At 33.8% G+C, this 16,834-nt stretch overlaps 1 protein-coding gene across 4 annotated transcripts; it reads left to right on the top strand.

The window, feature by feature from the left end:
• Nucleotides 1-121: 121 nt before the first annotated feature.
• LOC127869062 (sugar transporter SWEET1-like) lies at nt 122-16,834 on the top strand. Of its 4 annotated transcripts, none has more exons than XM_052411339.1 (7): nt 122-164; nt 5,626-5,717; nt 7,772-7,849; nt 8,866-8,989; nt 10,920-11,081; nt 12,683-12,802; nt 15,197-16,834. In XM_052411339.1, exons 2-7 carry the CDS (start codon nt 5,650-5,652, stop codon nt 15,296-15,298), a joined length of 654 nt encoding a protein of 217 aa, XP_052267299.1. In that variant the 5' UTR covers nt 122-164; nt 5,626-5,649; the 3' UTR covers nt 15,299-16,834. The 4 variants fall into 4 exon arrangements, with proteins under 4 accessions (XP_052267299.1, XP_052267301.1, XP_052267302.1 ...); XM_052411341.1 differs by having other exon boundaries at nt 5,626-5,744; XM_052411342.1 differs by lacking the exon at nt 5,626-5,717 and having other exon boundaries at nt 132-164.

Below are 16,834 nucleotides of genomic sequence, written 5' to 3'. Positions count from 1 at the left end.
AATCAAAACTTTATTAAAATTTTTATACGAAAAATGTACACGGACGCTCGCTTTATGCTATAGTGTAACCTCAGCAATTTATGCTATAGTGTAACCTCAGCAGTATTATTCCTTGTCACAAAATGCTTTGTCTTGACGTAGACGTAAACATTAAGACGTGCATTGTATGTGTGAATATTTACTTAAATGTTTGTTTAAAAGTGAGGATTTCAGAAAAATATCTAACGTCTTATGATATCATTAGATTTGGTAGATTTGCGTCTTTATTAGAATCCTGTAAACAGTAGGGGTTTTGAGTTAACAGTAATTTCGGACATGGGGGTAATTTCGGACAAAAATATTGAGTTACTAGAACTGATTGTGGCGCAGTTTCAACCTAATAATCGTTACTTAATTTTTATGTTATGAAAGCCTTCTCTAATAAACTTTTTCGACAAGTTCAGTAACAAGACAGTGTCCAAGGTTTGTGGCCCAAAGTAACATAGATATGTCATTCCAGCCTTATATAAATATCACCTTTTATGAAAACACTACTAAGTAGTGTCTAAATCTTTTAAGAATTGATATTACTATGATATTGTTTACATCTATTTTTAAACAGTGTAAATATTATGTTATCCCGTTTATATACATGAATACGGGCAAAAGCCCGCGTAGCGGGCGTTGACCGTTCATACATATGGAAATTTAGACCAAAAAAAATAGACAAGGGATGCATCTAAAAACAAATCGACACGCGACATATATTTTCGCGATGCAATTACCTCCCTTGTATACTTATCTTGTCCATGTTCTGCCTCCGTTTGTTTAGTTGCGAATTTATTTCATTCTATAAATTCAACATCTTTATGTTATTATTATTCTTACTAAACAATAAATAAAACTGTTTAAAAAATTGATTCATTGAATTCATGTACATCGGCGTTGATTTCGAGCTATCAAAATTTTAAGGGAAGCCAACCAATGCGCATCTACAGCGTCCGGTGCTTACTTGTCAGAATTCGTGACGCATTTTCCATTCGCTCTCAGTCAGCTGTTTTACGTGTGATCATGGGCAATATTCTGGTGAGTTTTGATTGTTACCCATCAGCAACACATTTATTCACAAAATTTAACAATATTCCGATTAAATTTTTAGTCTTTTAGCTTATTTTAAACGTATTTACACCGAGTCTGCTCGCATCCCAAATGGTAACACATCACTATATAAAGTTTAGGCCTAAAACCTCCAAATCTTATACCGTTGGATTTTCGTACCAAAATCTTTCTAAACAAATATCCCAGATTCAAAATCAACAACAAAAACATGACATTTATAAAGTGTCTGCATCATTTATCAAACTTTAAGATATTTGTTGGTTTTCTGTTTTTAGAAGCTGTTCTGCCAAGGCAAGAGCTGGGCATCACACACGCCATTCTATCGATCAACACTGACAGTTTTCGTTTCCAGAAATCAAAAAAGAAGGGATTCCTGAACTATCAACGTTTCCAAGCTATACACACAGTTGTTAGCTGTGGTGATCTTATTTATTGGTTCTGTTGGTTTACTTGGATGGAACATGTGTGAACTTTTATAGAACTTTGAAAAGTCTAAATCTGTCTATTCATAAACAAAAATCAGCTATTGCATTCTACGATCAGATGTGCAAACATTGTCAAAGGGTTCAGCGTTCGCACAGGGCTTGAAAAGTGCTTGAAAGCGAGTCTTAGGCTTGAAAAGCCCTTGTACAAAGGTTGGCCTTGAAAAAGTGCTTGAAAAGTGCTTATTTCAAGTAAAAAAGCCTTGAAAATGTTTATTTCTGCTCAAAATTACTTTTATCATGGCTTTAATTATAAACTTATATCGTTCTTAAGGGAAATATTACGAAAATTTATCATAAATTCCTTCGCGCAAAAAGTTGAGTACGAAATAAAAGTTTTGTTCACTTTTGAGTACAAAACGTTATGTGTACACGTCATAGATTATGTGTACAACGTCAGAGGTTCTCTATTGTGATCAATTTTCGCGAGTGAAAACGCAGCGATGCGAAAGTGTCGTTTCAAACCAGGCAATATTCCTGGGTACAGAAAACAAATGACATTCGAAAAGCACATTGTCGAGTCAGTAAGAAAACCATTGATGTCTAGGCGATGGGGAAAAGCGCTTTAAAAAGCCACGAAAAAGGGAAAATAAGTAATAAAAAAACTAAGTATGTAAAACACTGTGTTGTGATCATTTTTAACCAGGTTTTCCGAAGGAAAAAACTGGTTATTAGATTGGCGAATGCGGGCGGGCTGGCTGGCGGGCTGGCGGAATAAGCTTGTCCGGGCCATAACTATGTCGTTCATTGTCAGATTTTAAAATCATTTGGCACATTTGTTCACCATCATTGGACGGTGTGTTGTGCGAAATAATTACGTCGATATCTGCAAGGTCAAGGTCACACTTTGAGTTCAAAGGTCAAAAATGGCCATAAATGAGCTTGTCCGAGCCATAACTATGTCGTTCATCGTCAGATTTTAAAATCATTTGGCACATTTGTTCACCATCATTGGACGGTGTGTCGCGCGAAATAATTACGTCGATATCTCCAAGGTCAAGGTCACACTTTGAGTTCAAAGGTCAAAAATGGCCATAAATGAGCTTGTCCTGGCCATAACTATGTCATTCATTGTGAGATTTTAAAATCATTTGGCAAATTTGTTCACCATCATGGGACGGTGTGTCCCACAAAAGAATCACGTCAATATCTCCAATGTCAAGGTCGCCACGACTAAAAATAGATTAAAAAAAAAAAAAAAATTACAAAGGGGGTTAATTTTTTTTGGTCATTTCAAAAGTTCAGTTTGAGTTTTCTCCCTTTATCAGATTTTTTTTTCACAATGAAAACCTGGTTTTGTGACAATTTTGTCCCTTGTTAGTAAGATGTAATTCTAAACATTAGCAAAAAGCTTGTTTAGTTAATTCATAATGCCATTAATATGCATTTCCTTTCTATTGTGTACCGGTAATTAATAAATTCGTTGTTACTTGTTGTTCCATGATAAATGTTTTATGCGCTCGTAAAAAATCAGCATTGTTAATTTTGTAAAAGGTAATAAAATGTTACTTCATAGATTCCACAGTTTTTCAAAAGATAACATCACTTTGTAATTTCATATACGTAAATATTCTTGTAAGTTGATGATCGCGTTTTAGTATTACTTATTGTGCTACTATTATTTTATGTGCAAATGAATGATGTGAAGTGTTTTATATCTCCAAACAATTCCTCAAACCTTTTTATATATGTACTGAATATATATACTAACATCATTTACATGCTTCTGCTAGCGGCTCAGCCAAGAACAATGACTGATATAAATAAGCTCATATGATTACTGATAATCTATATCTTATTGTATGTGTTATTTGAATGTTTAAATAAAAACATATGGATGATATAACATTATGTTTATTTGCATTCAAATTGTAACTATACAGCTACAAACTAAGTGTATGCAGTTTAGACTGTGATTTATGAATTGCTACAAAATGGCTAGTTTTTTAGTGTCAACAAAATTTCAACTATTCGCCAATAGTTTGCGAAAGAAAATTAGAACCTTGCAAGATACCTGTATTTATGAACTATTTTAATTTTCAAAACAAGTATGCTGTCTTTCTGTTCCACATAATGATAATACAAAAAATCCTGTCAAACAAAATTGATTTGACACTTCACATTATTTTGATTATGTTAAATCAATGTATGCTAAATTAAAATCAACTGCTTTAGCAAGCTTATGTTGATTTGACACATTTGCTGAAACAAACTGTTTCCTTGGTAAGACCAGTACTAAGTGTCTTTAGGGTGATCTAAAGAACGCTCCCACATAAGGGATCAATACAGAGGCCTCCCAGTGACTTAGCAGACACCAGTGATTTTTTACCTGCGAGTCCTGTGTCCTGGACTCACAAAAACCTCTGGAGATGCAAAGTTTTGAATTATGCGAGTCACAAAAAATGCATTGAAATTTCTAAAAAAATAATATCTTTTAATATTTGGACTCATTCTTCCAATTCGGGGACTCATAGATTTGCAAGTTATTGAGTCCCAGGACTCATATGAGAAAACTTGTAAAAATATCACTGAGACGCCATATCCACTATACCGCAGCCATTGAACCAGCTTTAAATTTCTGCGGCTAGAAAACACACACAATTATAAGATGCTAGATCTTAAAGCTAGGAACATGTTACTCGTTTGAAGATTGACTTTTTTGGATGCATTACTTTATTATTGAAACAACTATAATATTTTGAACACAATAATGTCCATATATTTATTTAAAAAATACATCGTTATCAAAAAAGCTTTTGCCTGTAAATAAGGTAGCACCTATAATCATATTAATATGCAACCATGTTACATATTAATGCATATAAAAGGTAATTGTACAAAAATGACTATAATTTGTTAAAACGCTTTACATGTGGAATAAGAATTTAAACCATATTATGCATGAAATGCACAATTTCCAAGATATAACACCCAGTAACCATCATCAGTCTCTTAAGTAACTAGCTGTGATTTCATCCTTGAGGTGTACACTGTAGCCTTACAGTCACAAAGCCAACAAACTGTCACAAACCACACACGGCAATTACGTCACTCGTTGTTTGCATGACTACTCCATGCATTGAATGCATACAAGTGCTGTCGCTCATGCACAGCCTGGGCTCTCATTGACCAATTGACTATTTTCCAATACAGTGACGCTCCGCCTTTTGGCAGGCTTTAATTGGATGATGAGATAGATGTAAATGAAAGAGGATCATAAATCGGCTCTCAAAATATCCTGCAAAGTGGATAACACTTTGATCTTAAGAATGGATAGTTGCAGTTACTAATCAGTAAAAGTTAAGCACTCCACACTCTGATGTTGAAGTTCAAGTGCACCAAAGAGGGAACTTTAAAAAGCTTGTGAAAAGCACTGAAGAAATTAGGCAATCATATTTAACTGCATGTGTATATAACATATAAGACTCTTTTTTTTTGCACATCATGTCTTTGGCACTAATAACTATATTGCACATGTTTTGTGCATCTTTCATGTTTATAAAAGCATCATGGTAGTAAATATATATTTTTGCAAAATTGAGTGACTTGCATTACTTTTAACAAGCCAGTAGTCAAAAGAGTTATATGAAAATGGTCTCTGGAAAACTTAAGATTAAATACAATTTTTATTTGATTGAAAAGTTCATAATATTTTGTATGGCAAATTTCTGAAATGATGTTGGAAATAGTAAATTAATTTCGGTTTTATATAACAACATGAATTTGTATTGAACTATTTGATCGTTTATACTACTGTACATGTGTGGACCTTTTGGTAGGGTACGTAATACTTTTTCACGAATTTGCTTTGTACATTAAATTGTTAAAAATAGTATTATTATGATATTGTTGTTCCTACTTTAGTGTTTATACACCTAGTTGAATGCAAAGATAACTACACAAAAGTTAAGGTGCCTGTTTTCTTGATGTACAACATCCTTTATGCACTCAGTCACTACTAGATATAGTAAGTAATGGCACAGTCTGTGGAGTTTTTAACAGACAATATAATCTCACCCTCGCTTGTTGTACGTCTGTATTTCAGCAGGAGATCTGAGCTAGTTCCAAGATGGATTTGACCACAATAGTCGGAATGCTTTGCTCCATGTCCTCATTCAGCTTCCAGCTGGTCGGGATGTTAGTATGATTACAGAATCTGCTCTGGTAAAATTCAAAATGAGCCTCCCTTTGGGAAAATTTGGGTTTAACCCTTTCAGTGCGGGAACCGAATTTTGAAGGCCTTTGCAAACAGTTTGGATCCAGATGAGACGCCACAAAACGTGGCGTCTCATCAGGATCAGAACTGTTTGCTATTCTGATAATATTCTTTGAAAAAATCGAAGAAAATGCTAATTTTAGCAATTCAGCAGACGACATTTTAGCAGACGACAAATTTCCTAGCATGCAAAGGGTTAAAGTATGTGTTTAATGTATGTCGTCAAAGATTAGCCTGTGCAGTCTTGATGCTAATCAGGGACGACACTTTTTGCCTAAAGTGGATTCGACTAAGAAGAGACTCTTTAAAAGAAAAATACATTACAAGCGGAAAGTTTTTTCCCTTATTAGACTGTATGGTCTGCACAGGCTTATCAAGGGAAAAATCTTTACGCACATGCATTAAGCCCCATGTTCCTTTAGTGGGACTCAATTTTAACCCTTTCAGTGCGGGAACCGAATTTTGAAGGCCTTTGCACACAGTTAGGATCCAGATGAGATGCCACAAAACGTGGCGTCTCATCAGGATCCAAACTGTTTGCTATTCTGATAGTATTCTTTGAAAAAAATCAAAGAAAATGCTAATTTTAGAAATTCAGCAGACAACATTTTAGCAGAAGATAAATTTCCCAGCATTCAAAGGGTTAATTTGGAGTGCTTAACTTTGTCAGATTTATTGTAAGGCTTGTGTTTATGATGGTTTGTATTGTGCTGTATTGTGCTGTTTTGTACTGTTTGGGCAATCGGTCACTTGCCTTAAATAAAGGACCAACTAATTGTTTTTAATGAAAATTCAATACTGCTCCAGCAGCTGGAGTTTCACTTCTTTATATTGCTTCGTAAAACTTCTTAGTAAAATGACTAGACAACTTAAGGGTCAAGAAAAGTATTGGGGTATTCTGAGTTTTACACAGCTTTTAGTTAATGCCATTCAGGCAAGTATCATGATGATTATTTTCTCCATTGACAATTTTGTTCAGCAGGATATTTTAAGAATGGTTTGAGCTAAGATCATCCAAGTAATTTTAATTCGATTTGAAAAATTCCCAATGGAAAAAGTATATATTTTTCCCAAATGGGACCTAAAAAAATCCCAATTGACCCCCCCTCCCCAATTTTTTATTTGTGGACCTCAACATTTATTTTATCTCTCATCCAGCTCTATAAGTTTAACCTAATAAGTAGAATATTGAAAAAACTTGTGATCTCAATTTTGAAGCATTTGTTAGCAAAACATCAACAACACTAATTTCCCAAATTTAGTCAAAACGCTAGGATTCTTTCCCAATCCAAAGGGACCCAGCCTCATTTCAAAAATGTTGAGAAATAAACCCACTGGTTATTGTTCTGATTGGTATGAACAGGATGAAGCTCATTGATTTGAGGTCCTTCATTAATCTTGTCAGATGTTAAGGTCACATTAGTAATATTAAAACCAAATCCAAACAAGACCTTTGCAATAAAATAAGATCGTATAAATATACTAAATACAGGGGGGGCCTATTCCCAAAGGAAAAGAAGTATATATTTTTCCCTAATGAGACCTACATATTTCCATTGAATTAATCTCAAATCCAGCTCTATACGTTAAGCCTTAGTTAATATAATAGTGAAATCACTTGTATTCTAGTGAAATCACTTGTATTCTAGTGAAATCACTTGTATTCTAGTGAAATCACTTGTATTCTAAAAATTTTAGTATTTTTAGCAAAAAAATAACAAAACTTATGTACCAATTTTAATGAAAACATCTAAATTTTTCCCAATGCAAAGGAACCCAGCCCCATTTCCAAAAGGGTGGAAAAAACACAACACTACAGTCAGTCCTGAGGGGAGAAAGATCACTATAAAATATTACAAAATCTCTTATTAATTGCACATATTTACACCATGGCTGCAAGTTTTGGGGTTATACATTTCTTCTTTTTTAAGGCTGAAAGTAAAGTTAAATTTTAACATTAATCTGTTTTTTTCAGAAACGTATGCCATGGGATTGTGAAGAAAGGATCTACAGGGGACATGTCACCATTCACTTTTATATCCTATTTTGTTGCGTAAGTATTGCATGTATTAGCCTACTTATTAAATAAAAACTAATGAGATATTTATGCAAGTACAAATATTAAGACATACAAATATTAAGACATTTAGCGATTGTGACAGTAGTCACCTGGAAGTTTCATTCCTTAATATAAGTGAAAAATTAAACTTGTATTAACTTGATGAAAATGGTCTTAAAGCAATTTATATACATTCTAGCATATGTATACCTGGATTTATCTTTAACTTTAGAACATTAGGGCAGTTCCAAAATGTATGCTAAGCCATAATTTTTGTTGAAATAAATACTTGTATCCAAATAGGAGAAACTCTAATGTGGAAGTTATTTAAAATAATATTCAAGTAGTTTAAAAATATTTGTGGTACTTTTTCCAATTTGTATTATCTGTATTTAATCATTTATGTATTATTTAAACATATTCCTGTCATTGATAAAAAACTTGCAAGACATTGACTTTGATTTACTGCATCTTTCGTAGAGCTTAGTGAAGATATCTTGAGGCTTTGTAATTCTGTAATTATTTGAGCTTCAGTCGGTAAAAATGGGGCTTAATGCATGTACTTAAAGTATCGTCATATATTAGCCTGTGCAGTAAGCACAGGCTTATCAGGGACAACACTTTCTGCTTTAAGGGTATTTCTTGTTTAAAGGAAGTCTCATCATAGCAAAAATCCAGGTTAGGAAGAAAGTGATAGGCGCAGGTTCCCAGAGCGGATAGGCGCAGGTTCCCAGAGCGAGGTTGTTGTGTAACCAAATCATTGTGTTAAGCCTTTGAGCGCTGGAACCCGAATTTGAAGGCCTTTGCAAACAGTTTGGATCCAGATGAGACGCCACATTTTGTGGCGTCTCATCAGGATCCAAACTGCTTGCTATTCTGATAGTTTTCCTTGAAAAAAAAAATCGAAAAAAATGCTAATTTTAGAAATTTAGCAGACAACATTTTAGCAGACGACAAATTTCCCAGCATGCAAAGGGTTAACTTAGGCTGAATCATTTCTGTTTCTACAGGTGCGCAGTTTGGCTCAAGTACGGTCTAATGGTGCAGAACACTGTTGTGATAGCAACAAACTCGTTTGGTAGCATCTTGAACTTCATATATATCATTGTCTTCTACAGGTACAGCTCTAAAAAGGTAGGATTTATTGTACCGCTTCAAACAGAGTTTGAGAATGGGTAAATTGGAATAACTGCTTTTGTTGATCTGTTGGTCAATCCATAGTGTTTGTTTCACCATTTTTGGAATGAGGTTCTTTTGCATTTGGAAAATTCTTGTAGTTTTGGCTAAAACTGTGAAATTGGACTGTGTTTTTTTGTTGACAAATACTTTAAACTGAGAAAAAAAAGTGTTTTGAAGTATTATATTTACTGGGATTCAGCTGGTAGTGCTTTAAAGCGTAATTAATTAAATGTTGAAACTTATTTGCAATTTTTGTTTTCCCCTGCCAAAGGCGGAGGTATAAAGAGAATTTGGTCGTCCATCCGTCACAAAATGTATTATTGGCGGGGGATATTAAAAAAATATATTAAATAAATTTGCTTGTTTTGTTTTTTAACCTTCAGTTGGCAATTTTAGGCAGTCATTTGGAAAACATATTTACACTAGTTTGATAAATAATGTTTTAGCAATCTCTAAATGACAGTTGTTTAAACATTATAAGGAGTTTTGATGCGTAGAAATAAGATCAAGTCAGTGCTGTTTAATAGCCATGCATCAGAACAGCATAGAGAGGTGAAGTTGGAGACTGTATGTAATTAAAGAGGGTATAGATGATTTAACTAGGAAATTACATGAAAATCTAGTTAACCATCGTTAATTTCAATTTGTAACTATTGTATTTTTATTCTTTGGTTATTAATCCTTAAGTCATTTATGAACTTATGACTATTCACTTAACTATGCTTATCACTTTATGTAAGCATTTGCAGTACTGGTCGTGGTTTACATGAAACAGCTTACAGCAACTACTATGCATATATAATTGAAGTTTTACATTTGAAGTAAGTTAATACTCACCAATCTCTGTTGTTTGGAAACATGATGGGAGATCACTGACAGAGAATGTATTATCAAAGTGGCATAAGTACTTGAGCATGCTGTGAGACAGACTGCAGTGTGTGTTTTTCGTTCAAATTAGAGGGACAGGCCATTCCCAATGGAAAAAAAAAGAACATATTTGTCCCAAATAGGACCAGCATATTCCCAGTTTATAAAAAAAATAAAAAAATAAATAAGTTTCAACATCTCATCAGGATCCAAACTGTTTGCTATTCTTATAGTATTCTTTGAAAAAAATCGAAGAAAATGCTAATTTTGGAAATTCAGCAGACAACATTTTAGCAGACGACAAATTTCCCAGCATGCTAAGGGTTAAGTTTCTGTATTATATCTTGTGAATGCTTTCACCATGCACGTTGGAATGATGGTTACTAGGGATGGCACATAGTGATGTCAAAGGTCAAGGTCACAAGGGCTTGTAATATGGAATTCCATTATTCTTAAAATAATTATAAGTAAACTGTCTACACTTTCAGGTGTGATACAACACTATCTGGCCATTTGACACGTTATACCCTGATAAGAACATGTACGATTTTATGGTACTTCATGGGGTTGATGTGTTAAAGCATGTAATATATATATGGTGTTTACGTTTACTTAAAAAACCTGTTAAAACCAGATTCAAATATCCTTTTATTGATTTGTATTGCTTGCTGCTGTTGAACTTTGCACATTTTTTAAGTGGGAGCTGGGGGACAAACATGTATTACAAACATCTGTTGTTTGGTTCTGTAATTGAACATTTGTACATCATTTAGTTCTAAAAGATGCTGAGTATTTAGTGACTTAATGGTTTCACATACCAGGATTTTCTTTAAAAAAAAGATAATATATATATATATATATATATATATATATATATATATATATATATATATATATATATATATATATATTATTTTTTTTTATATTAAAATGCACAACTGTAAAATTGAACATTTATGCAAATTATCATATATTCAAAATTTCATACTCAGTTTAATAGATTTCTGTGCCATTTCAGCCTCAGTTCAATCAATTTCTGTTCCTTGGTGCTGTGATGATTGTCAGCCCTTTAGTGTACATTAAACACTTCCAGACGGACGGACAGCTGGCCCTGAGTCACCTTGGGTCATACTGTGTCTGCCTGACCATCATTGGATATGGGGCACCCTTGGTCTCTCTGGTAGGTTTTGAGCAGTCTTCTTTATAATACTTAAAAAAAAATTTTTAGCTTGATGGCATTGTAAGCAAAAGGCTTATTGAAACGCTCTTGAGTCAATTTCCTTGGTAAAACCAGTACTTGGTGTTTTGTGGGAGAGTTCTCATAGAGGGCATTGAAACCTCACAGTTGCTAGACGGACACCATATCCACTTCACCAAGATGACCTACAATTTATGTTAATAATACTTGTTAACATGAACTTCTCGATTCCATGAAACTAAAGTGTAAGTGACTGTTTGTGTTCTCTCTTGTTTTGAGCAGTCTTCATAATGGTCTTTATTAATACTTGTAATTATGAACTTCAAGATTTCATAAAGCTTATGAGAAAAAGACTGTTTTCATTGTATTTACTGTAAAATGATTAAACTAGGTAAAATATTTGTGATACTAACTATTAACTAGGTATCTGAAATTTTGGTTTCAAGATCGGTGAGGATTTTTCTTTGTGAAGACTGCTATTGGGAAACATACTTCTGAAGATTGTAAGCATTAAATGTGACTATATAAACTGATTATAAATTATTTGCTTATTGGGAGGGGGGATATTAAGATGCCTTTAATCCATCTGTTTGTTTGTCTTTCCATTTGTCGGTCTGAGTCATTCCTAACTATCGAAAAGATTTTCACGTCCGCTACAGATAATACTTTTTTATATGATTGTCCTTGAAATTGACTCAAATTCTCAGGTCATGGAGACAATGTGAAGATGCGTAAGTCATGCCAGGTCAAGGCCAAAAACACATCTGAATGCAAAATAATCAAACCCCTATTTTGTGACTGCACATATCCTCCTTACCATTTGAAGGCTTTTCATGAAACTATGCTCAAATGTTAAAGGTAGTAAGGCAATGGGCTGAAGGCATAATGCATGCCAAGCCAAGGTCAAGGTCACATGTGAAGGTTGAATGTTTGAGCCTAAATTCTCATGTGTAAATTATATTCATGCCTTAAATATTGATCACATTGATGCAATGTGCAGAACGCATGTGGCAGTAAATCCACTTCACTGACAAGGTCACCATTTGAAGGTCACCAAGGTATGGCAGGAGATTATACCTGTCTTTCGGACTGCGGTGAATATGTTCGTCTTTTATAAGCCTTGTTGGTATGAATATCTTTTAATCAATGAGTAGTTGGTCTATTATATGTTTAAATATCTTTAAAAAATACTTGTTGGCAACTTAAAACAAGACACGTCTGGTAGAAGGGGAAGGGGGGTCTTCTTGTCTACAAACTTCTCTTGTTTGTTGTTGGAGGCTTTTAGGCTGGTAAAATACAAATTATTAAGGCACAAAATACAACAGTTTATAATGTGAATCCATTTAATTTAGTTGATTGAGATTAATTTGATTATTGAAATCATATATGTGTTTGAATTATTATAAAATTGTATCATCTTTAAAAAATCCACACATTTAGTATATTACATTAACTAATGATATTAGACTTTGCATGTTAATGACCGTTAAACAATTATTGTCCTGGTTGAGCTGATCAACTAAAATCCACCAATATTTGTGTCTTTCTAATTATTTTTGTTTCACAGTATTTTTTTATTCCAGTCGGACATTGTACATTCCAAAAGCACTGAGAGTCTTCATTTTGTGTTGATTCTTGCCAACTTTCTACTTGGCCTGCTCTGGACCTTGTATGGATTACTCATTGCAGACAGATATGTTCAGGTAATGTTACTGGTTCCATGTATGGATTACTCATTGCAGACAGATATGTTCAGGTAATGTTACTGTTCCATGTATATATTACTCATTGCAGACAGGTATGTTCAGGTAATGTTACTGTTCCATGTATGGATAACTCTTGAAGACAAATATGTTCAGGTAATGTTACTGGTTCCATGTATATATTACTCATTGCAGGCAGATATGTTCAGGTAATGTTACTGTTCCATATATGGATTACTCATTGCAGACAGATAAGTTCAGGTAATGTTACTGGTTCCATGTATGGATTACTTATTGCAGACATATATGTTCAGGTAATGTTACTGTTTTCATGTATGGATAACTCTTGAAGACAAATATGTTCAGGTAATGTTACTGGTTCCATGTATGGATTACTTATGTTACTGGTTCCATGTAATGATAACTCGTTGCAGACAGATATGTTCAGGTAATGTTACTGGTTCCATGTATGGATTACTCATTGCAGACAGATATGTTCAGTTAATGTTACTGGTTCCATGTATGGATTACTCATTGCAGACAGATATGTTCAGGTAATGTTACTGGTTCCATGTATGGAAAACTCTTGCATACAAATATGTTCAGGTAATGTTACTGGTTCTATGTATGGATATCTCATTGAGGACAGAAATGTTCAGGTAATGTTAAAGTTGAATTTACATACAATACACATTGTTTTTGTTTTTACCAACTGTAATTCAAATGTTTAGTTTACTTAACTTTAAAAAAGTAATTTAATTCAACCCAAAATATCAGTGAAACGTATGGATGCTTCATGATGATGCTAGTTATTAGTGTTCAAAGGGCAATAACTCCTACAAAACTAAATGGAGGGGAAATAATTGACAAAATCTACTACATGTACAGCCTGTAGGGATACAGCAAATACAGACTCCCTTTATCAAATGCATTCAAATATGTTTGTCTATTTTGATCACTTGATAAATCTCAGATGACCTGTTTCAAATGCTATCAAACTAATTGGCCACTGTTTTCCTTAAATGACTACTGAAAACTTAATAGCATTCTTTACATTTTTATTTTCAATTTGGGACTAATTTTACAAATTTTTAATGATGGCCTCGTGTCAAATTAACAAATAACTTTCCAACCAACATAGAGCAATTAGTCATGTTCTTTTCAATATACATAGCGCACTAAGTCTTGATCTTTCTATTAGGTATAGAACATTATGTCTTGTTCTTTCCAATAGACTTAAAGCACTGAGTCTTGTTCTTTCCATTAGGTATAGAACACTAGGTCTTGTTCTTTCCATTAGACATAGAGCACTAAGTCTTGTTCTTTCCAAAAGACATAGATCACTAAGTCTTATTCTTTCCATTAGACAGATCACTAAGTATTGTTCCCTCCAAAAGACAAAGAGAACTAAGTATTGTTCTTTCCATTAGACATAGAGCCAAAAGTCTTGTTCTTTCAAAATACATAGAGCACATAGTCTTGTTCTTTCAAATACACATAGAGCACTAAGACTTGTTATTTCCATTAGACATAAAGCACTAAGACTTGTTCTTTCCATTAGACATAGAGCACTAAGACTTGTTATTTCCATTAGACATAAAGCACTAAGACTTGTTATTTCCATTAGACATAAAGCACTAAGACTTGTTCTTTCCATTAGACATAGAGCATTTAGACTTGTTCTTTCCATTAGACATAGGGCACTTAGACTTGATCTTTCCATTAGACATAGGGCACTTAGACTTGTTCTTTCCATTAGACATAGGGCACTTAGACTTGTTCTTTCCATTAGACATAGGGCACTTAGACTTGTTCTTTCCATTAGACATAGGGCACTTAGACTTGTTCTTTCCATTAGACATAGAGCACTTAGACTTGTTCTTTCCATTAGACATAGAGCACTAAGTATTGTTCCCTCCAAAAGACATAGAGCACTAAGTATTGTTCCCTCCAAAAGACATAGAGCACTAAGTATTGTTCCCTCCAAAAGACATAGAGCACTAAGTATTGTTCCATCCAAAAGACATAGAGCACTAAGTATTGTTCCCTCCAAAAGACATAGAGCACTAAGTATTGTTCCCTTCAAAAGACATAGAGCACTTAGTATTGTTCCCTCCAAAAGACATAGAGCACTAAGTATTGTTCCTTCCAAAAGACATAGAGCACTAAGTATTGTTCCCTCCAAAAGACATAGAGCACTAAGTATTGTTCCCTCCAAAAGACATTGAGCACTAAGTATTGTTCTTTTGAATACACATAGAGCAAATCTTGTTGTTGCAGATAAAAAATATTATTTTGATTAAATATAGATCACTAAGTTTTCTTCTTTGATAGTTTTTATGCATACAAAATAACTGTTCAAACAAATTCAACTAAGTACTTGTCTATTTTCAGGTCCCCAACTTCTTGGGAGCAATGTTAGCCTTGATACAGCTGTCACTGTTTGCCATATACCCACGGTCATCTCATAGCCGTAGTAAAGTGATCCACAGCTGATATTTCCCTTGGCCCATTATCAAAAACATTCTCAATTTGTTATGATTAGATTAGAAGATGACTCAGCTGAGTATCAGGAATGTCTTTCAGCTCAAGAACAAATCTCAGCTATAAGAATATGCTCATATTCCTCCTCAAACTTCGGGTTGAGTTGGACTCAAAACTCAAAAGACTCTAATGAACACCAAAGTGAGCATGATGGTCAAAGGCATCTCAAAAATTGAGATAAAAACTCAAAGTTGAGTCAGAAGACATGTATTGACTTAAGTATGTTAGTGATTTTAGTGTGGATAATGGAGATTATATAGTCATTATAAACTATTTGTATTCATGTTTTACCTGTTAACAGAAAGAATGGTCTTACTGGGTTAACATGTGAGGATATGGAAGAAGATAATACTCTATAGTTATTATATAGAGAATATAATGTGAGTGTCGGATAGAGATCAAGTTTATCATACGTGTAGTGCGTGGCTTGCCGAGTGCTACATAGTTTCGAGCCGAGCGTGATTAACTTGATCTCTATCCGACACTCACATAATATTCTATTTATCCTATTATTTTGTGGTCGTTTATCGTTCAAAAAAAGTAAAAATACTTTAACATTCAAAGAGACAGCGCTGGTTTTTCAAGTTGACTCCGAGGTGTTTGTTTATTTCAACGACATCATTTGCAATGACGTCACATTGAAACATATAGTGTTCTTTAGATAGAGATCGGAAAACCATGGTCTAAAAATAGCGATAGTATAAAGCTAAAGTTTATACGATCGTTGTTATACTATCGATTTTCATCTGGTAATAGGATAAAAACTATTCCTTACACACTATTTACCTGTTAACAGAAGGAAATAGTCTAGGTGGGCTTTCAAGTCTGGAAAATGAAGAAGATTATACTCTATGGTTGTGATAAATTATTTCTTACCCACTATTCACCTGTTAACAGAATGAAATGACCCAATAGTGATGCAGTGGTTAAACCCAGGTGGCGGATTGATCAACTTGCTTATTTGACCAAAATTGTTTAAACACATGGTTACTTTTGTTCTTTTTTGAATCACAAGTACAAATAAACTAAAAATCCCCTCATTTGAAAATCATGCTCCTACTTTTAAACGTAATGAAACCCCCTACAACCACCAAACGGCTTGACAATTTCATCTGATATAAGAAGGAGCTATATAGTCAAAACCTTCAGTGTATGAAGCATCTATAAATGTAGCCGTTTAAGCTATCTTAATGCTGACAAAATAATTGTATATGTTGTGTGTGTGTTTTTGTATGAAATGTTTTGTGCAATATTTACATTTTTTCGGGTATTGCATTTGTTCATGATTGTTTTGCTGATATTGCAAGCAGGTTATAATTGTAAAGTATTGAGTGATGCAGGGCTTCTTTTCTTTTAACACTAGACTTCACGAGTTGTTCTTTAATGGGAAGAATGACACAGGGTTATTTAAGATTAGATTGTTTTATTTCAAATTACAGTATAAGACATGAAGCAGATTTTAAGATATTCAAATATACTGAATCAAGT

This window comes from Dreissena polymorpha, chromosome 2 (genome assembly GCF_020536995.1).
Source record: "Dreissena polymorpha isolate Duluth1 chromosome 2, UMN_Dpol_1.0, whole genome shotgun sequence".
NCBI lineage: Eukaryota > Metazoa > Mollusca > Bivalvia > Myida > Dreissenidae > Dreissena > Dreissena polymorpha.
The sequence above is the reverse complement of the archived record's forward strand: the minus strand, read 5'-3'. Positions and strand labels throughout refer to the sequence as shown.